We start from the raw sequence: 21,904 nt of genomic DNA, 5'->3' as shown, positions 1-21,904 counted from the left end.
GTCAACTTCTGTTTGTGTATGAGAAATTGGTTGGAAACTTTCCTCATGTCAGAACGTTGTAGGTGTCACCACCGGTGCCAACCTTGTGTGAATGCTCTGAAAAGCTAATCATTTGCATATCACAGCATCTTCTTCCTGTCGGTTAAATTTCACGTCTGTAGCACGTCATCTTCATGGTGTAGCAATTTTAATGGCCAGTAGCGTATATTTCCATTTAAGAGGCAATAATAGACTGAGGCGACAGAAGTAATGGAATAGCGATATGCACAGATACACAGAAGGTGGTAGTATCATGTACACAAGGTATAAAAAGCAGTGCATAGGTGAAGCTGTCATTTGTACTCAGGTGATTCGTGTGAAAAGGTTTCTGATGTGGTTGTTGCTGCATGATGGAAATTAACAGACTTTGAACGTGGACTAGTAGTTGGAGCAGGATGCATGGCACACACTATTTTGGAAATCATTAGGGAATTCAATATTCTGAGATCCACAGTGTCCAGAGTGTGCCCAGAATATCAAATTTCATGCATAACCTCTTACCACAGACAATGCAGTGACGGACAACCTTCACTTAATGACCAAGAGCAGTGGCATTTGCAAAGAGTTGTCAGTGCTAACAGACAATTGACAACATGTGAAATAACTGCAAAAATTAATTGGCTCAGTATTTCTGCAAGGGACTTTCAACAACTTGTTCAGTTCATGCAAATTTGGGTTGCTGCACTACGCTAGGCGAAAGAAGGTCCAACACAATATTAAGAGGTATCTCATGACTTTTGTCACTCATTGTAAATCTGTCACTATATGTGTAAATGTACAATACACTGAGAACTGTGAGACAATTCCTAGAATACTGTGGCCTTGCATAATCAGATAACCAATTTACAACACTTATTTATAGTGATGACATTACTGCACTGAAGAAGTCCACAAGTCAGATTTTATATACAACTAATGTTATTTTATATCGTGAATAATTTTACTTCAGTTGTTTCGATTAAGAATTTATCAGTGGTGTGTGAGGAACTGGTCACCAACAAGTCCCTTAGGCTCCTCCTAAACTAAACTGTATTAGTAGTTCAACTTTTGATGGCTTCTGGTAAGTTATTGAAAATGTGTCTTCCTCAATAACAGACACTTTTGTACACCAAAGGAAATGACTTTATATCTTTATGCAGATTATTCTTTTTTCTAGAACTGTTTTCATGAACTGCGCAGACAGTTTGAGAAAGAGGTGTACTATTTATGACATATCTCATTAAGTAATAAATATATTGTGAATTAGCAGTTAACATCTTCAGTTCTATGCATGATATTCTGAAACTCATCTCACACATAATTCATAATACAAGTTTTTTGACTCAGAAAACTTAGCTTGGCTCGAGGAGTTACGTAACCCTAAAATGATCCTGTATGACATTAAGGAATGAAAGCGAGCTAAGTATGCTAGATTTTTTCCCTCTGTGGTGCGCCCCTCCCAACTGAATTTATTATCAGGTTGTAATCCCAAGGGAGATGAAAATTTAATAGTCATGGGTGACTGGAATTCGAGTGTAGGAAAAGGGAGAGAAGGAAACATAGTAGGTGAATATGGATTGGGGGACAGAAATGAAAGAGGAAGCCGCCTGGTAGAATTTTGCACAGAGCACAACATAATCATAACTAACACTTGGTTTAAGAATCATGAAAGAAGGTTGTATACATGGAAGAACCCTGGAGATACTAAAAGGTATCAGATAGATTATATAATGGTAAGACAGAGATTTAGGAACCAGGTTTTAAATTGTAAGACATTTCCAGGGGCAGATGTGGACTCTGACCACAATCTATTGGTTATGACCTGTAGATTAAAACTGAAGAAACTGCAAAAAGGTGGGAATTTAAGGAGATGGGACCTGGATAAACTAAAAGAACCAGAGGTTGTACAGAGATTCAGGGAGAGCATAAGGGAGCAATTGACAGGAATGGGGGAAATAAATACAGTAGAAGAAGAATGGGTAGCTTTGAGGGATGAAGTAGTGAAGGCAGCAGAGGATCAAGTAGATAAAAAGACGAGGGCTAGTAGAAATCCTTGGGTAACAGAAGAAATATTGAATTTAATTGATGAAAGGAGAAAATATAAAAATGCAGTAAGTGAAACAGGCAAAAAGGAATACAAACGTCTCAAAAATGAGATCGACAGGAAGTGCAAAATGGCTAAGCAGGGATGGCTAGAGGACAAATGTAAGGATGTAGAGGCCTATCTCACTAGGGGTAAGATAGATACCGCCTACAGGAAAATTAAAGAGACCTTTGGAGATAAGAGAACGACTTGTATGAATATCAAGAGCTCGGATGGAAACCCAGTTCTAAGCAAAGAAGGGAAAGCAGAAAGGTGGAAGGAGTATATAGAGGGTCTATACAAGGGCGATGTACTTGAGGACAATATTATGGAAATGGAAGAGGATGTAGATGAAGATGAAATGGGAGATACGATACTGCGTGAAGAGTTTGACAGAGCACTGAAAGACCTGAGTCGAAACAAGGCCCCCGGAGTAGACAATATTTCATTGGAACTGCTGACGGGCGTGGGAGAGCCAGTCCTGACAAAACTCTACCAGCTGGTGAGCAAGATGTATGAAACAGGCGAAATACCCTCAGACTTCAAGATGAATATAATAATTCCAATCCCAAAGAAAGCAGGTGTTGACAGATGTGAAAATTACCGAACTATCAGCTTAATAAGTCACAGCTGCAAAATACTAACACGAATTCTCTACAGACGAATGGCAAAACTAGTAGAAGCCAACCTCGGGGAAGATCAGTTTGGATTCCGTAGAAACACTGGAACACGTGAGGCAATACTGACCTTACGACTTATCTTAGAAGAAAGATTAAGGAAAGGCAAACCTACGTTTCTAGCATTTGTAGACTTAGAGAAAGCTTTTGACAATGTTGACTGGAATACTCTCTTTCAAATTCTAAAGGTGGCAGGGGTAAAATACAGGGAGCGAAAGGCTATTTACAATTTGTACAGAAACCAGATGGCAGTTATAAGAGTCGAGGGACATGAAAGGGAAGCAGTGGTTGGGAAGGGAGTAAGACAGGGTTGTAGCCTCTCCCCGATGTTGTTCAATCTGTATATTGAGCAAGCAGTAAAGGAAACAAAAGAAAAATTCAGAGTGGGTATTAAAATTCATGGAGAAGAAATAAAAACTTTGAGGTTCGCCGATGACATTGTAATTCTGTCAGAGACAGCAAAGGACTTGGAAGAGCAGTTGAATGGAATGGACAGTGTCTTGAAAGGAGGATATAAGATGAACGTCAACAAAAGCAAAACAAGGATAATGGAATGTAGTCTAATTAAGTCGGGTGATGCTGAGGGAATTAGATTAGGAAATGAGGCACTTAAAGTAGTTAAGGAGTTTTGCTATTTGGGGAGCAAAATAACTGATGATGGTCGAAGTAGAGAGGATATAAAATGTAGGCTGGCAATGGCAAGGAAAGCGTTTCTGAAGAAGAGAAATTTGTTAACATCCAGTATTGATTTAAGTGTCAGGAAGTCATTTCTGAAAGTATTCGTATGGAGTGTAGCCATGTATGGAAGTGAAACATGGACGATAAATAGTTTGGACAAGAAGAGAATAGAAGCTTTCGAAATGTGGTGCTATAGAAGAATGCTGAAGATTAGATGGGTAGATCACATAACTAATGAGGAAGTATTGAATAGGATTGGGGAGAAGAGAAGTTTGTGGCACAACTTGACCAGAAGAAGGGATCGGTTGGTAGGACATGTTCTGAGGCATCAAGGGATCACCAATTTAGTATTGGAGGGCAGCGTGGAGGGTAAAAATCGTAGAGGGAGACCAAGAGATGAATACACCAAGCAGATTCAGAAGGATGTAGGTTGCAGTAGGTACTGGGAGATGAAAAAGCTTGCACAGGATAGAGTAGCATGGAGAGCTGCATCAAACCAGTCTCAGGACTGAAGACCACAACAACAACAACAATCCCAAGAATCTAATACTGTTGACCTCTTCTATCTGCTTGTTGGCAAATTTTAGATAAATACTATGAAGAAACTTCTTCCATGTTCTGGACAGCACATAGTGTGACTTTTTGAAGTTTAATGAGAGAGAATTGGGTAGAACCATTTATAACAATCCTTGAAAACTGCATTAACTGTTTTTTCTAAAACTATACACAATTTGCTATTTACTGCCATGTTTTACTGTCTACAATGAAAACAAACTTGACATCTGGAAATGTTACTGATGAAAGGGCATTAATATACACAAGATAATCTTAAGGAGCACATCACATGATTACTAGTATGATGATGTGTGATAGCTTAATTCAGGACTTTTTCCTATTGACACCTTTTGTTTCATTAGAAAGACATGATCTGAACCACTGTGCTACATTTCCGTTTACCACATAATATTTTAATTTATTTAAGAGGAGATTGAGCTTTACACAGTCAGTTACCTTTGCCAGATCACACACTATACCAGTAGCCAGTACTTTATTGTCTTATGTATTAACTGTAAGCGTAAATAGTCTTCTCAGTATTGAAACTGTTAATAAATCCAAACTGTTTCAATGACAATGTATTATTTGTAGTCATGTGGTTAAGAAACTGCTTGTATGTTACCTTTTCTACAATTCTCTTTTGTTGTACAGAATGTTATACTTTGTTGTTATGTGCGTGAATGTGTGTACTATTTCTGGAAAATGAGCGAATGCTAAAAACGAATGCTGTTTTCTGTTATGTGTTACTGTGCTCCATGCAGTCATCTGCTATAGGTGAGTGGCTGCCGTTGCCTTATTTTATGTAGAGTTTTCGCCATTTCAAAAGACATCTTCCTTTTGAGTAATCCATAGCTTTTTTGGTCTTTCTAGAAACATACTCTACTAGCCACCATATAGTGTATGGTGGAGGGTACCCTGTACCACTACTAATCATTTCCTTTCCTGTTCCACTCACAAACAGTGCAAGGGAAAAACAACAATCTATATCCCTTCATGGTCCTTATGCAAATTTTATGTTGGTGGCAGTAGAATCATTGTGCAGTCAGCTTCAAATTCAGTTCTTTAAACTTTCACAATAGTGTTCCTCAAAAAGAATGTTGGCTTCCCTCCATGGATTTCCATTTGACTTCCGGAAGCATCTCTGTAATACATTTTCATTGTTCAGACATAGTGGAAACAATTCTAGCTGACCATCTCTGAATTGCTTTGATGTGTTCCTTTAATCCGGCCTGGTACAAATCCCAAATACTTTAGCAGTACTCATGAATAGGTCACACTAGTGTCCTCTATATGTGGTCTCCTTTACAAATGAACCACAGTTTCCCAAAATTCCCCCAATAAACCAAAGTTGACAATTCATCTTTCCTACCTCAACTCCACATGCTTTTTCCACTTCATATTGCTCTGTAACATTACTCCTAGATATTTAAACAACATGGCTATGTCAAGCAGCATACTATTAATGCTGTATCTGAACATTACAGGTTTGTTTTTCTGGATCGTCCACATTAATTTACATTTTTCTGCATTTACAGTTAGCTGCCATTCATCTCACAAACTAGAAATTTTATCTAAGTCATCTTTTATCTTCCTACAGTCACTCAACATTGACACCTTACCATACAACACACCATCATCAGCAAACAACCACAGATTGCTGCCCACCCTGTCCACCAGATCACTTGTAAATATAAAAAATATAATGCTCCTAATCACGCTTCCCTGGGGTATCCCTGACAATACCCTTGTCTCTGATGAATACTTGACCAAGTACAACATACTGGGTTCTATTACTTAAGAAGTCTTTGAGCCACTCACATATCTAGGAATATATTCTGTATGCTTGCACATTCATTAACAGTCTGCAGTGGGGCACAATGTCAAATGCCTTCTGGAAATCTAGAAATATGGAATTGGCCTCTTGCCCTTGATACATAGTTCACAGTATACCACATATGAAGATGGCAAGCTGAGTTTCACACATGAGCACCATTTTCTAAAATTGTGCTGACTTGAGGACATAAGCTTCTCAGTTTCAAGAAAATTTATTGTATTGAAACTGAGTATATGTTATGCAGCAAACCGATGTTAGGTAAAGTCTGCAATTTTGCAGGTCCATCCTTTTACCCTACATCTGTACAGGAATCACCTGTGTTTTTCCTAGTCACTTAGGACTTAGCAATGGGTGAGAGAGTCACAATAAACACAAATTAAGTAAGGAGCTAATGCTGTGGAATACTCTTTGTAAAACTGAATTGGAATTACATTTGGAACTGGTGACTTATTTGTTTTAACTCTTTCAGTTGTTTCTCTATGCCAGGGATGCTTACTACTATGTTGTCGATACAGGAGTCTGTTTAATGGTCAAATGATGGTATATTTGTATGACTCCTGCATGAATAATTTCTTATGTACAAAATTTAAAATTTTGGCTTTTGTTTTGCTCCACTGCTCCACCAGACCAGTCAACGAATGACTGCATGGAAGTCTTAGACCAGCTCAGTGATTTTACATAGGAGCAGGGTGTTCTTGGGCTGTCGCACAAATCTTTTGTTAAGAAATCATGGTGGCAGTAGTTGTAAGCTTCACACACAAATCTTTTCACACATGTCTTAATCTCTGCTAACCTTTGCCTGTTGTAATTTGTGCATTCCCTTTTGAACAGAGTATGCAACAGCATTTGTTTCCTCGGTATTTTCTGAATTTCACTGTTAAACCATGGTGTTCCTTTTCCACCCTTAACCCACTTACAAGACACACAGTTCTCCAGACCATGATTTATAGCCTGTTTAAGCTTTGCCCATAATTCCATCTGTGCCCATCTTGCTCTAATTTGGATTAATTTTTGGGGAAAACAGATTCTAAAGAATGTAAGGAAATATTAATAAAGTTTTTTTGTTTGCTGTCTTGCACACTAAATACATTACTCCAGTTCATGTCTCTGAGGAGTTCACTGAAATAATTAATTTTTGACCTACTGGCTTCCCTTCTGAACTTAAAATTAGTAGATTTCATGCCCTAATCAGTATTTACATTTAACATAAAGAGCTGTACATCACTGACTCAGAGACCATTGAATGTATTTTTAATACATGGAAGAAGCCTAGCTGCAGTTTATCAACAGTATCAGTAACATAACATTTCAAGTACATTTACCAGGCTGCATAATCTAAAAGTATTATATTTAGATTTTCTTATTTTAACAAAATAAAAAATGAAAATTTGGATTTAAAGGATACAGTTACCACAAATGAAAAGAATAATGAAATAAACACAGGCCAGTACACCAAATGAGCCAACTCCATTATAAGCCTGTATTCCATTGTACATCACCATATTCCAGTCTTCACCAGTCAGTACCTGTGGATTTTAACAGAGGCTTAATGAGTTGATGTTATTACATGATGAAGATTTTTTTAAAAATTTGATCAAAATACAGCTGAATACGAAATACTATTTTTACTATGTAATATTTTGGTATGTAAAACATAATGTACAAATAGCTGTAACTCTTCTGACGACATCGATTGCATGTAGGTGCTGAAAGATGGATAAAATAAATAAATAAATAAATACATGATTACAGAATCAAGAATTAGTAACTGCTCTTAAAAATTATTTTCTTCAATAGACCTCAAATACATAAATCATTATTTAGAAGACCAGTCAAAATTATTACCCACCAAATCCTACAGTTCTTCAGGAGGAAGCTTTCAATACTGAGTTTTACATGGTTAACCAGTACCTTTCTCACAAACAGCTAAATGTGATATGAATTCTTGAACCTCATCATAAAATCAAAATAGTTATGTGTTCAGTAAAATGCTAATGTTTTTTCATCAAATGAGACAGTGACAGAACACATATTTTCAGTCTGTTGATAATGAATGTAGTTCTACTTCAAGAGTAATTTGCGCATTCTCTCTTGAACAGGGAGTGCTACAGAATTTGTTTCCTCAGTATTTTCTGAATTTCATTGTTAAACCATGGTGGGCCTTTTCCATCTTTAACCCACTTACAAGACACACAGTTCTCCAGACCATGATTTATACTTCAATACTTCAGTGATGAAAAGTGTGACGAAAATCCGTGGCTGATGTTGTTACCAAGTATGTAAAACCATCACAGGAGACTGTTGACAAATTGTTCGTATTAGATATTTAACACAGTATGTGGATAGCACTTTCATGATGTATTTATGGCTCTTGTAGGTATTCTTATGTTTTTGTTTCTTACACATATCCTTTATCATCTTTTCATCACTTGCTAACTGATGTGAACTTCCTAAGTTGATATATCAAGTAAAGTATTAAATGAAGTTTTTCTGTTTGCCTAATGTTTTCAACATTTATAGTATTTTTAGCAATTTTAAAAGAGCAGTCAACTTTAACATTTGCCATCTTAAATAATGAAATATCTGATACACAAGATTTTTTTGACTCAGTGTGCGGTATCGACAGTATCTTCATTGATCACACCCGGTGGCCGCATGTCACACAAAGACTGGTTTGGGCAACTTCGCTCCTCCATTGCTTGCAAACTCCAATGAGAGGCACCATGCATACACACCACCAGAGGACGCAGAAATGGCACGGCCTCACTGCTGCGACTCTGATTGGCTGTTGCATCTGTTTAAGTGGCCTCACTCAGAGTTTCAGGCCAAGATTAAATGCATCGATAGTGTTACCAACACAAGTACAGAAGACTGCAGTGAGGACATTCCATTAATGTAGCACAGCGCTACTGAACATTTCTAATATTCAGTGACTTATACAAGCATATCAGCATTCAACACTATCTGCTACAATCAGGAAACTTTATCCTCTTTGTATATAACTCAGCATCACAGAAGAACCCACAGCATATTTTATGTATAACTCAGTTATTAAGTGTGCATAGTGTAAATAAACTTATTAATATGTTACCCATTTGTAGATGTCTTACTGTGTTTGTTTACCAACTCCACTAGTTGCACAACAGATGTCAACTGGTGACAAGTCTGATATTTTTTGCCTATTGGCGATGTGTCTGATGCTAGAGAAGGCAGTGGTCGGCTAATCTTAAAAAAATTTTCCAAATTTTTTTGTATGTGGAACTTTTCTCTGTTTCATGTGTCTTTAATTTGTGCAAGCAATGGCAGCTTCTGGAGAGCAATCCCCCACTGCAATTATTCAGTTTCAGAGCTAACAAATCACATTGTTGTTAACTGCTATTGGCAGGTTCATGGATGCACAGCAAACCCAGCAAACAACAATGACTGAAGCACAGAATGTCAGTGGCCAGGTGCCACCTCCTCCACCCTTCCACTCTTTTGATGCACAAGAAGAGGAATGGACTGAGTACTGTTTGCAGATAGAGCAACACTTCACTGAATATGACATATCACATGAATAGCAATGCTCTTTCGTTTTTCATGAGTAAGAGTGCATATTTTCCAACTGTGCAGCATGTTATTCCCTCAGTTAGAGGCCCAAACCCTACCCTATGAAGACATTATTTGAGCATTACACAACTTCATTGAAGCACAGATTCATGTAGCCACTGCTTGATTCAAATTCTTTTGCATGCATAATCATTATAATTAGTCTTACAAGAAATGGATTGCTGAACCCACGTGCATAAGTAGGAGCTGTAAATTTAACTGCTCTTGTGGAGCCTCATTTCAAGATGCAATGCTTCACAATGCCATTATTAAAAACATTACTAATAACAGGATAGGGTTGAGATTCTGAAGCATTGAAACCTTGGTCTCAATGATATGATTAAAGTAATAAAAGCCCAGAAAGTTCTGTACTTTGTGGAACCAGACTGTAATGTGCCTGTTGTTGCAACACTGACTCTATATATCACAAAGTGGTCCTAGTTTCCCAGAGAACCTGCCAATGTAGACAACAACAAAAACAAAGCATGGCACACTCAGCTGCTTCCTTGGCTTGTTCACACCTTCTGAAGTCCTGTGCAAAATTTTTGTAATTCATGACTGCAAAAACTGCTTTCTCTGTCATGCAAAATTCCAGCACTACTATAAATCATGATGCACACAGAAAGTGTGCATGCAAAAGCAACATAAATCTTGACTTGAGAATTTGGAAACACACATGATCTCTCATTCCAAATCTATACCCACTCCTACTGAGTAATGTGGCAAAATGGTTAGCATACTGGATTCACATTTGGGAGGATGACATCTTAAATCAGCATCCGGCCCTCCAGATTTAGGTTTTCTGTGATTTCCCTAAATCACTCGAGGTAACAGGATGGTTCCTTTGAAGGGGCATGGCCAATTTCTTTCACCATCCTTGACACAATCTGAGCCTGTGCTCCATCTCTAATGACCTTGATGTCAATGAGATATTAAACCCTATCTTCCTTCCTTCCTTGTACACACTACTCCTTGCAATCCACACAGGACCCACGAACCAAAGTGACAGTATTACATAGTGTAACACTTGCCTCATTCTAACCAGGTCTCCTCTAGTAAACACAGGGACAATAGACAAAAGTGAAAGTATCACACATTGTAACATATGCCTCATTCTAACCAGCTCTACCCTAATAAATGCACAGCTAAATGCTCACACACAACAGATAGTCACACTCTGATGACTAAGTGTAAACTGTTCATCTCTCTGCAGATTTGCAATCGATCTGTACCATTTCAGTTAGAGGCTGGTGCTGCAGTTAATCAAAATACTTACGAGCAATTGTGACACCCTCAACTATGAAAATTATATCTGCACCTCATGGCCTAAAATGGTGAAAGTATTTCTATTCTTGGAATGTCCACTTTACAAACGAAATATAGACAGATGATAACATCAATGCCTTTCACAGTAGTTTGGTCATGTTCTAGTCCCACTATTTTTGGCATGGATGCATTCAATTTATTTTACTTGGATATACAGGTCACTGTGTACGCTACTGACACGCAACTTGCATAGGCCAGTATTCATCACCTGTCTGAAAAATATGGAATTTTTTTTGATGGCACATTGGGACATTCATATATTCATATATTAGCATTACAGAAGAACCTACAGCATTCAAAGTTATGTGTAACTCAGTTATTAAGTGTATGTGGTGTAAATAAACTTATGAATGTGTTACCTTTTGTAGAAGTCCGATTGTGTTTATTGGCCACCTCCACAACTGACACAACACACTGAAATACGCATGCCACTGCAATGTATCATACTATAATACACTGGTGCACCCACAGCATGCATATTTGTTTATTCTCTTAATAAGTGGCAAAACATTTTTTCACATTCCCTAAAGATTATTTTTTTTTTTTTTTTTTTTTTTTTTTTTTTTTTTTTTTTTTTTTTTTTTTTTTTTTTGCAATCAAAGATGTTGCTATTATACAACCTGTCATTTTTACCTGCACACTAGATGTCTTCAGGGTGAATCCAAATTGTTGTTGATAATTCTTCCGGGTTATATGGCCGTGGTCCATGGAATTTTTCTATTCCTAACGTTTAGTCCAATACTACATTGGACATCCTCAGAGGTATGGCTGGTCCTGCTGAGTCTTGCCGGCAGTCGGCAAGACTCAGCAGGACCAGCCATACCTCTGAGGATGTCCAACGTAGTATTGGACGAAATGTTAGGAATAGAAGAATTCCATGGACCACGGCCATATAACCCGGAAGAATGATCAACAACAGTACCATCCAGACGTGAAAGCCTTCATTGTATGAATCCAAATTCCAGAGATGTAATTTCGGAGGTTGTTCACGAATGTTCTCCGAGTATTTTAGTATAAGTGATCCACGGCCTCTGGCAGCTCATTACACATCACTAATGTAGTTATCATTAATTTAGTTTTTTACACCAATTATATTTGATTTTGTGAAAATATTTTCACATCTCCAAAAAAGGCTGCAGTATGCCATCATTCCATTGTAAAACACAAAACACAGAGTAACACAACCACCCTAAGACTAAGCCATATACTTTTATCGCAGAGTATTTGAACTACACTGCCAGTGCGCAGTATAGTACAGAAGAATGCGCACAATTGTTCTCTTACGGTTATTGTTCAAAATGTCAGCAACCATGATCACAGAGGAGTATACAGCAGCTGTTAACATACAACTAACACTGTCAGAAAAACAAACCTTAGACAGAACTTAACAGTACTGAATTCAGACAAGAGAGATAAGTGTTAAATGATCATTACTATAATCAACCTCAAATACCGTGGGATGGATCATGGCCCAACACACACTGATAACATTTGTATTCTTGTGCAGATATTTTTGGTGCAATACATATGCATAGACAAGCACATGTGTATAATATCAACATTCCTTGCATAGTTCTCAATAGATTATCTTTGATTTTCATTGTTGTTACATTATGTCTGAGTTTTGAATAAAATCCCCTCGATTTTAAATCCACATCAAATTGATTGATTTTTTTTTTCTTTTAAATTGGCATGGTGTAGTCTTATAGCATGGGTTTTCACTCAGGCACGTTGTTCTGAAAGAATCCAGTGAGACAATCATTAATTTATGCTTGAACTGAGGTGAATTCTTTCTGCTCCAATTAATTAGTATTAATTAACTTACAGAAGGCATTGAATTGATCCATACTTTCAATATATTCTTGGTGCTTAGAAGTTATCATCATCTTTTTCTCTACTGCTTTAGAATACACACTGCTAAAAGATTCCACTGTTGAATGTATATCCTTCATTTATCCCTCTCATGATTGCAATAGAATGAAACTAACAATCATGTTTGAGTGTTGTGTCAGTGATGTAGATTTGTTCAAGAATGTCTTGAGTGCTTTCAAGATTAAAAGAATGTGAAATATTTCCATTCCAGCTGTATTTATTCATTCATGACTACTTTCTGCCATCTATGCCCTTTTCAATTGATATTCTGTAGCAGAAAAATATGCCATAAACATTAAAATGGCAGCATCTTCAATTTTACATCGTCTTTTTCTTTGGTTTGCATATATAACCAAAACAAACAAAAAAACATAAAATTAAGGACTTTGCCATTTCAATGCATGTGGTATGTTTTCTACTACAGGATATCAATTGAAAATGGCCTAAAGCACAGGAACTAGTCATGAACCAATAAAATAAATACAGCAGAGGTGGTAAAATGCCATCTTCATTCAACAAATTTAATAAATTTCTTGCCGTGCTATGTAGTGTGAAGAAAATACTTTCAAGATGCCTCAGTGCCAGATACACTTATTAACACCAACGAAAACTAACTGATCACTTCTGTGGAATAAAAACTTCATCATTCTTTCATTTGGCAGTGAACATGGTAAATATTTCAACTTTGAGAATTTTATGTACATAATAGAAAACAACTCTTAAAATAGAAGATGCTAAATGCAGTTTTGTTTTTGAGAAATTGATCAATACACTTTTATCATTTGACTTGACTGCCTGTCCAGGTATCAATCAACTTTGTGTGTGAAGTTTCAGTTATTTTCTTGAAGTAATTGCCTATCAAAGTTTTAAAGTATTCAATTTGTTCACTTATGCTATCTCAGTTTTGTCTAACACAAATACGTATCTTTGGCTGGGGGTGAGCCTGCATGTTCTTATAGTTTCATCAGACTGTCATAATTCATTATACTTAGGCAGTTCCAGCTCTAAGTACTTTGACATCAAGACATGAAATATATTTGGTATATCTGCTTGTGAGATCTGGCTCAAATGATGCAACAAATGACGTGCCACATTGTTTAGTATTGCTAGTGAACCTGTTGAAATTCATGTGGTCTGCTCCATCTCGCTCGATTAACACCACATGACAGTGGGGTGTGCTGCTGGCTACAGAGGTACCAAAGGGGATCGACACAAGTTACAAAATGAAATGATTGTATGCCACAGGTGAGTGGGGGACAACACGACACCCAGTTTCTGAGCAGAGAAAACTCTGACCTGTCTGGGAATGAAACCCAGGCCCACTGCATGGCAGTCAGACACATTGATTACTCCGCTAAGGTGAACACAGGTTACAAATGCCACTCATGCATTTGTAATTAAAGTCTTCTCTCAATACCTACACCACAGTGCAAATCACTGGATTTTTGCTTTGAAATTTGGTACAACTTCACATTTTGACTGCAACTGAGAACCCAGCTGCTGCTACTGCTGCTATGCTACATCCTCAGAGTGTAATGATTGTAAAAGCATTGGCAGACTTAAGTGGCCTGGTCAAATAGTGCTCAATTGGTATTAGCAGTGCACTAGTGATCTTACACTTTCAGTTGCTGACTCTGTGTGGATGTACAGTAGTCAGTTTTTTGAATTTTTTTTTAATCCACATCCACAACGTGTCATGAAATTTGAGTGAAACCTAAGGTTTAAATTTTATTAATAGTGAAATAAAGATACTCCAGGACCAATTTAGTGACAAATTTTGCATGAAAAGGGGTTTTAACATCCACATCTGAACCTGTGGATGTCAATGAGAAATTTTTACTGGCCGGCAAAATACTAACCACTCATCCATTAGCAGTGGCAATAATAACAACAATGATCACATGATTAAAAATTAAGCTTGAAGGAAATCATGACTTCTCATCAGAAATAGGACATACATAACACTTTTAATGTCTGCAAGGCATTTTTTATGTTCTAATGGAAAGATACTTGGAGGCCACTTCTTTGGGCTGCACTGGGCTTGAGCTTGCATAATGCTGAAAAAATAATTTTATATTATACTGGCCAGTTAGCTAAACTATTAGCATCATAACCTACAAACCCCACTTGCAGAAATTTTCTTGATTTCTGGCCAAAATGTGGGAAACACAAATCATTTTGAAAACTGAAGAGAGATGTCTTCATTAAAAGCACTTCAAAATTCATGAATCATTCTATTCTGGTGCTGCTGATACCACACTCAATTAGCCAGTCTCTATACTGCCCTGAATGGGGCACACACTACGGAATGTCTGATATAAACTGCTCTGAACCCTCAGTGAACCATTTATTGAGAACCAAAAGTCTTGAAGTAATTGTAAACTCTGCAGACTTACTTAACTTGTTGGAGTTCTTTGTCAAGCTGTCAGATTTTGACACTATTGTGTATTCCTTACTCAAGGTCAACATTTTACTGGTGTTCAACAAACAGTTCATGTTCTCAGAAGTATTGTCAGAGCATTGGAACCACACCTTGTGGAAGGTTTAATAACAGTGCTGAGATTATGGTATGTGTCTGATCTGTTTCCATGTGTCTAAGAATTATATCCCGTAAAACAGAGGTCCAATAATGCCTGTTTGGCATTACACGGGAAATATAATGAAAGACTGCACATTTCTCACATCAGAAGTGCAAACACAATAGACATATAGTAAAGAATGGCATAACCATAAAAATGGAGGATTCATGATTGCAAAATACATTTTGTAGTTTATTAAATGGCAATAATTTGTACCAGTTGTCATATAATAAATGATATTAAAATTAGACGTAATGAGTCTAACTAAATGCTTTTATTTAACATGGAATCAGATACTTATCTGCAACAGGGAGTTTCCATTGCACAGTGCATACGTGATGCAGTTTTGCCTTGAAAATGGCAGGGTGTGCTCCTGTCAAAATATCAGAGGTTGTCAACGACATTGCCCGGCTGTATTCCCATAAGTTATTTGAACATTGTATACACTGGGAGAAACTAAGGTCTCACAGGGCTGAGGTCTTATTGAGAAATAAGTCAGTGTTGCTGATCATGAACAGAGTCAAGTAATTTAATGATCCACGGAAAGGTATAATAGAGTCTTCCAGTTCACATGCTCACTAGCAGACAGCTGAGTAAGCAGCTGACGTGTGGACAGTCAGGCAGCCAGGCAGTAGTATATGTGATCATACTACACTGGATGGGAGCCCATAACCAGGGGTGGCCAGTTTGCTAGTGCATGTGCAGAATGCATACAAAGGGCCAATAGTCTACCCGACTGGCACCTGACAGCAACTAAGCTAAAGGGCACTCAGCAGTGCTGTGCCCAATGTGGCAGCAGTGTAACAGCCTATGTTGTAAGATGTTTTTCATGGTTAAGCCAAGGGTAACATAACTTGGATGTGACAAATACTTTAATGTATGTTTTGTCACAACAATCATTCATCTATACTATTCAGTGATAATCTTAAACTAAGGAATTTTGACAAACAGATGTACCTTACTCATTATGCAGTCTGTAAATACAAGCTTCTTGTTCCCTATTATTTGCCAAATTCCAAAAATGTGCCCAAGAATGATCATTCACACATGAATACAGTGTAAAGTTAGTTACTTAGTTTCGTGTTCCTTGGATCATTTTGTGTGATGTATCACAATGATGTGGAATGAGTCATTTTACATTCACATCACAAATTAATTTGTAAACATGGCTACATGCTGAACATTTATACGGTTATTTTTTTTTATATACAGATGTGAGTTTGTAATTCTTACCCAGTATCTTTCACACATTACAATAGGAATTATTCTATGGATTATAAGGAGCTGTCAATGAGAAACTTTTTCAGTTTGTTTTCAGATTTTGCTTTGCTGTGTGTCAGATATTTTATATCACTAGGTAAATCTTTGTTGACTGGTGGCAACAGGTAGCCACCAGCACAAGGTGCCTGAGATTTTCATAGCTTTTATTTAGACATTAGTTGCACAGCCTTTTATGAGCATGCATACACAGGGTGTCCCATTTACCTTGACCACCCTAAAGAACAGTTGATCCAGATGCAGATTACAAAATTTTTCAACCACATGTTCTTTAGCTGTCAGGGGGACATCAATCAGCATGACTGCCTTCATTGTAGCTTTGTTTTTTACAAAGATATGAACAGCAGTATGACTTTTTTAAATGGCACCCTGTATTTTTTATTCAGTAATCATTTCCTCTCCTGAAGACCTATTCAAAAATGTATCACAGTGTACCATTCACTGAAACACAACAAACAAATTATATAACACAACACTGACTTTGAGACCAGGATCACAAACTCGTCCACTTGCTGTAGTTGTCACAACACAAACGAAAACTGAATAAAAACATAACACAAAATTGACTTTGACTCTCCTGAACCATTGCCCAGGAGTAGAACATTCAAAGGTGCTCATAGTGGTGACCATTGACACCAATACACTGGTGCACTCATTGAATGAAAGAATTATTTACTGCTTACAGTGTTGACTGCTAAAGAGAGTTACAAGCAAGCGCGACATACCTGCATGTCCTCTGGAGTTGGAATATGTGATAGACAATGTCTTTAATGCATCCCCAAAGAAAAAAATCCATAGGATTTAAATCAGGAGACCTGGCAGGCCAAGTAACTGTTCCTCCTCAACCAATCCATCTGGCAAGATACCTTCGGTTCGGAACACAACATGCATGCAAGGCATTATGTGCTGGACATCCATGGTGTTGATACCACATAAGCTTTCTGGTTCTTAGTGGCACTTCATCCAGAAGAGGACAAAGAATTTGTCTGAGGAAGTTGGCATATGCTGTGCCATTTAGTCTACCATTGATGAAATAAGGGCCAATAATTGTAGTATTAAGCATCTCACAACAGACATTAACCCTCCATTGACACTGATGTTCTACCTGTCTAAGCCATCGTAGGTTGTTGCTGGATCAATAATGCATGTTCCTTGTATTTACCTGTCCTTTGTTTGAGAAGGAACATTCATCAGTAAATAGATCATTGGAAGAGAAGTTCGGGTTGGCAAGGATTTGCTGCTGTGCCCACTGACAGAACTGTACACGACTGTGGAAATCATTCCCATGCAATTCTTGATGTAGGTGTACATGGTAAGGATGGAACCGGTAACATGTAAGAATACAATGTACACTTGTTTTAGGAATGCCAACCTCATGTTCAAGCTGTCGTGTGCTCACATGTGGATTTATAGCAACGGAAACGAGAACAGTAACTTCGGTAGCTTTGTCTGTGTGAGTGCTACAACGACTGCATTGTTGTGGGTTGAAACTTGCCGTTTCTGAAACATCGCAACAAGATGAGAAAACATTCATTGGGAAGGTGTGTACTTGTCAGGATATTGCTCTCTGTACAGTTACGCTGCCTGTGTAGCATTTCACTTACCTTCAACAACAACAATTAAAGAAATGTTATGTCGATGCGGTTTGTAGGAAGGATAGCCTTTACTGTATGCCTATTCTACACAGCAGTATTTACAAAGACTAGACTACTGTACTAAATGTACCTGTACACAAAAAAACAGTTTTGCAATTACTGTTCTGCTAACTTACATTCCCCATAAATGAGTAGCATTTCTACCTTCCTTTTGTTGGTGTATATTCTACTCACACAACTCTTCAACTGACGATGGTTGATGGAATGACTGGTGTGCATTCTATTTATGTTTACATTTGTCCTCTGTCAACAGCAGCATGTGGATGTGTTCCATTACCCTGAGTACCTGCCCTAAGTGCTCAGAGAGTCAACGTCAGTTTTGTGTTATGTAATTAATAATGTTGTGTTTGAGTGAATGGTACACTGTGACACATTTTTGAATAGGACTTTAGGAAAGGAAATGAATTACTGAATAAAAAATACAGGGTGCCACTTAAAAAAGTCATACCGCTGTTCATATTTTTGTAAAAAACAAAGCTACAACAAAGGCAATCATGCGGATTGATGTCCCCCTGACGACTGAAGAACGTTTGTAACTTGCATCTGGACAAACAGTTATTTAGCAGGGTCAAGATAAATGATGGGACACCCTGTATACTAAATCATACAGGATCAATAATGCTGTCTTTCCAAAAAATGCAACAGTAATACAAAGTGCTAAATAGTGAACAGTACAGTTGTTGAAGATACTTCATTTAAACAACCATCTTATTTGACCAATATTACACTGCTCTTTTATCTTAAGTAGTTGCCATCCACTTAAAATATAGCATATTTCTTACTGTTTTGTTTTACTTTCATGCAGAAAAAAAGGGAAAAAGAAATATTACAGTTGTGGTATTTTGTGTCAGTTTACTTATGTCACATGACGGACATTAAGTTCCCATAAAAAAAGATAAGAGGATTTGGAATGTTCTGTAGTTGACTGAATCTTGTACAATATCTGCACAAAAGATAATGTCTAGAACTGATATGTCTCACTATTTTTCGAAATTTTGAAAACAATAAACAAAGACATATTAAGCATTCATATTGGTAGAAAACATAATTTCTAAAGTTAGATGCATAACTATTTGGTAAAGCTTATCCTTGTCTCTACTGAACTACTTTTTTAATGCTTAAAAATTAGGTTTTAGTGCCAATGGAAAACAAAAGGTAATCTTAGTATTTAACAGTTACTTTACCTGGAAGACAGTCAGTAAACTCTGCCAAAAGCTATCAAAATTACTTCGATCTTTGTCTTGCGTGTCTTCAAAATCAAACTTTCCACCAAATACTTGCATTCCAAGTAAGGCAAATATAACAATAAACAGAAATAACAGCAGCAACAAAGATGCAATTGATTGTATTGAATTAAGCAGAGAGGCAACCAAATTTGACAGAGATCTCCAATATCTGCAAGAATATGAACAACATGACACAGACTATGGCCTACAATAAACACTTACATATATAAAGAAGTTAAGTAAAAAATGTGAAGTTAATCAAGACTAATGTAAAGATCACAGTCTCTGTTATAATGCAGCAGTTGACTTATAATTTATCTGATGATTCAAGGACAACCGCAAGCTAAAATTAAGTAGTGAAAAAATTCAGTAATGGAAATAAAGAAGAGAAATTTAGTGTAAACTTACTTGGTCACCTTGAACACTCTTAACAGACGAACACACCGCAAGACAGATACTCCCAGAGGCGGCATAACTTTTGTGTGCGTTAAAACAATTTCACCTATACTACCTATGACGACAAAACAGTCAAAACGGTTGAACAGTGACACAAAGTAGCCCTGAAAAACATAAAAAGCTTTGTCACACTATGTTTGCATTGATAAATCTTGTTTACTAAGTTGCACACTAATGTTGTTGCAGGCTAATGTTATTGTATTTTAAAACTGAACTGTGCTATAGTGTAACATGAAAAGGTTGCAACAGATTTTGAATGTCACAAATCAGATCTTAGTTTTCAAATACAAGTTTAAATAAAGTTAGAAATGCATTGCAAAGGACTTAGATTTTTGTCTTATTATAAGTACTATGCAAGATACTTTATATTATGAGCTGATAGGCCTGATTTGGAGAAAAAAGTATTATAAACTCTATATGACTTTTACTTAGTTTTACAAGAATAGACGATAACCACTAACCCATTATTTATTGAAGTAAGAATATTAAATTATTTATGCTGAAATATAAGAAAATGTACAATTTTGTATACAATAATACTACACTGGCAAATTCTGCATGGAATATGGACATCTGAATTAGTGAATATAGCGACGCACCATATAGTGGAGGTACTGAGCAGAAGATATGCACGTAAACAAGAAAAGGAGCAAGGTAACTTAGCTTACAAACATTTGTTCTTTGATCCAACCTTATGTCATGTGTATATTCAATTGTTTACTGCATGGGTCATATCCATGAAAGACTTCAATACAAGAACTGTCCCAGGCAATAAGCTAGTACTTTATGTTCCAGTATTATCACAGGCATATTGCACCCTTTCAGAGAGTGGGCCACTCATGAGAGCACCATATGATATCATGACTTGATGAAATTTAGGCAAATTTCATAGGATTTTGTGTGAGACTGATCACCAAGCAGCAGTGCATCTGGATGCGTAGACATTGTGAAACTATGGCCGATGCCATTGTTAAATGATCGGTTTCAGAACATGCTGCTGGACACAATGTTGTGTACTTCAATAGTTCATCATCATCATCATCATCATCATCATCACAGCCTCATTTTCTGATTCTCTGTCCTTCAGTACCTCCTACTCCAAATACTCCATCCTCCTTTCAAGGTACTTATCCCTCCCTCCTTCACTTTGGAGATATACCTTTAATGTTTATCCACATTCTTCTCTCACTGGTCTCCCTCTGTCTATATTTTGTTCATGCCACTATCTTGCCTGAGCTAGGATGTCTTCTCTCAGGTTACACCCTGCTCTCCTTTCTCCTTTCTGTTACTCTTTCTCTCAGGCTTTGCTTCCTCCCATGACTTTATGACTCCACTGCATCTACATCTATACTCCACAAGCCACTTGACACTGGGTGGGGGAGGGTACTTCTGGTACCACTATCTGCTCCCCCCCCCCCTCCCACCTCTCCTGTTCCATTCACAAATGGTGTGTGGGAGTGATGACTGTTGGTAGACCTTCATATTAGCTTCAATATCTCAAATTTTCTCATGATCATTACGTCAGACATATGTGTGTGTGTGTGTGTGTGTGTGTGTGTGTGTGTGTGTGTGTGTGTGTGTGTGTGTGTGTGTGTGTGTATGGGGGGGGGGGGGGAAGTAATATTTTCTCTGACTCTTCCCAGAATGTACTATCTCGGAATTTCATTAGTAAACCTTTCTGTGATGCACAATACCTCTCTTGTAGTGTCTTCCACAAGAGTTAGTTAAGCATCCCTGTAACTCACTCTGGCTAAGTGATCCAATGAAGAAACATAACACACACTGTTGGATCCTGTCTCTCTCTTCTATTAATCCACACTGGTGACGGTCCCCAACTAATGAGCAATAATTAAGAATCAGTGAAACAAGTGTTTTGAAAGCCAGTTCTTTAGTGGATGAATTATGTTTCCTTGAGAGTCTTCCAATGAAACTCAATCTAGCATGTGCTTTTCCTACTATTTGTTTTATCTGGTTATTCCATAGTTACTCTTAGATATTTTCTGGTAGTTACTGTTTCCAACAATTTATCACCAACAGTGTAAATTGTACAGTAGTGGATTTCTTCTGCTTATGTAAGCA

General features: G+C 37.3%; 1 protein-coding gene across 1 annotated transcript in view; it reads right to left on the bottom strand.

Moving 5' to 3' along the window:
- LOC124721524 (muscle calcium channel subunit alpha-1-like) overlaps positions 1 to 21,904 on the bottom strand; it is an 857,532-nt gene that overhangs the window by 344,224 nt on the left and 491,404 nt on the right. Inside the window, exons 13-15 of the mRNA XM_047246542.1 lie at positions 19,778 to 19,929; positions 19,328 to 19,538; positions 7,251 to 7,371 (exon numbers count right to left, since the gene is read on the bottom strand). Coding sequence (XP_047102498.1) covers positions 7,251 to 7,371; positions 19,328 to 19,538; positions 19,778 to 19,929 — 484 coding nt within the window. The remainder of the gene's footprint in view (positions 1 to 7,250; positions 7,372 to 19,327; positions 19,539 to 19,777; positions 19,930 to 21,904) is intronic.

Source organism: Schistocerca piceifrons, chromosome X (genome assembly GCF_021461385.2).
Source record: "Schistocerca piceifrons isolate TAMUIC-IGC-003096 chromosome X, iqSchPice1.1, whole genome shotgun sequence".
NCBI classification, from domain to species: domain Eukaryota; kingdom Metazoa; phylum Arthropoda; class Insecta; order Orthoptera; family Acrididae; genus Schistocerca; species Schistocerca piceifrons.
The sequence above is the reverse complement of the archived record's forward strand: the minus strand, read 5'-3'. Positions and strand labels throughout refer to the sequence as shown.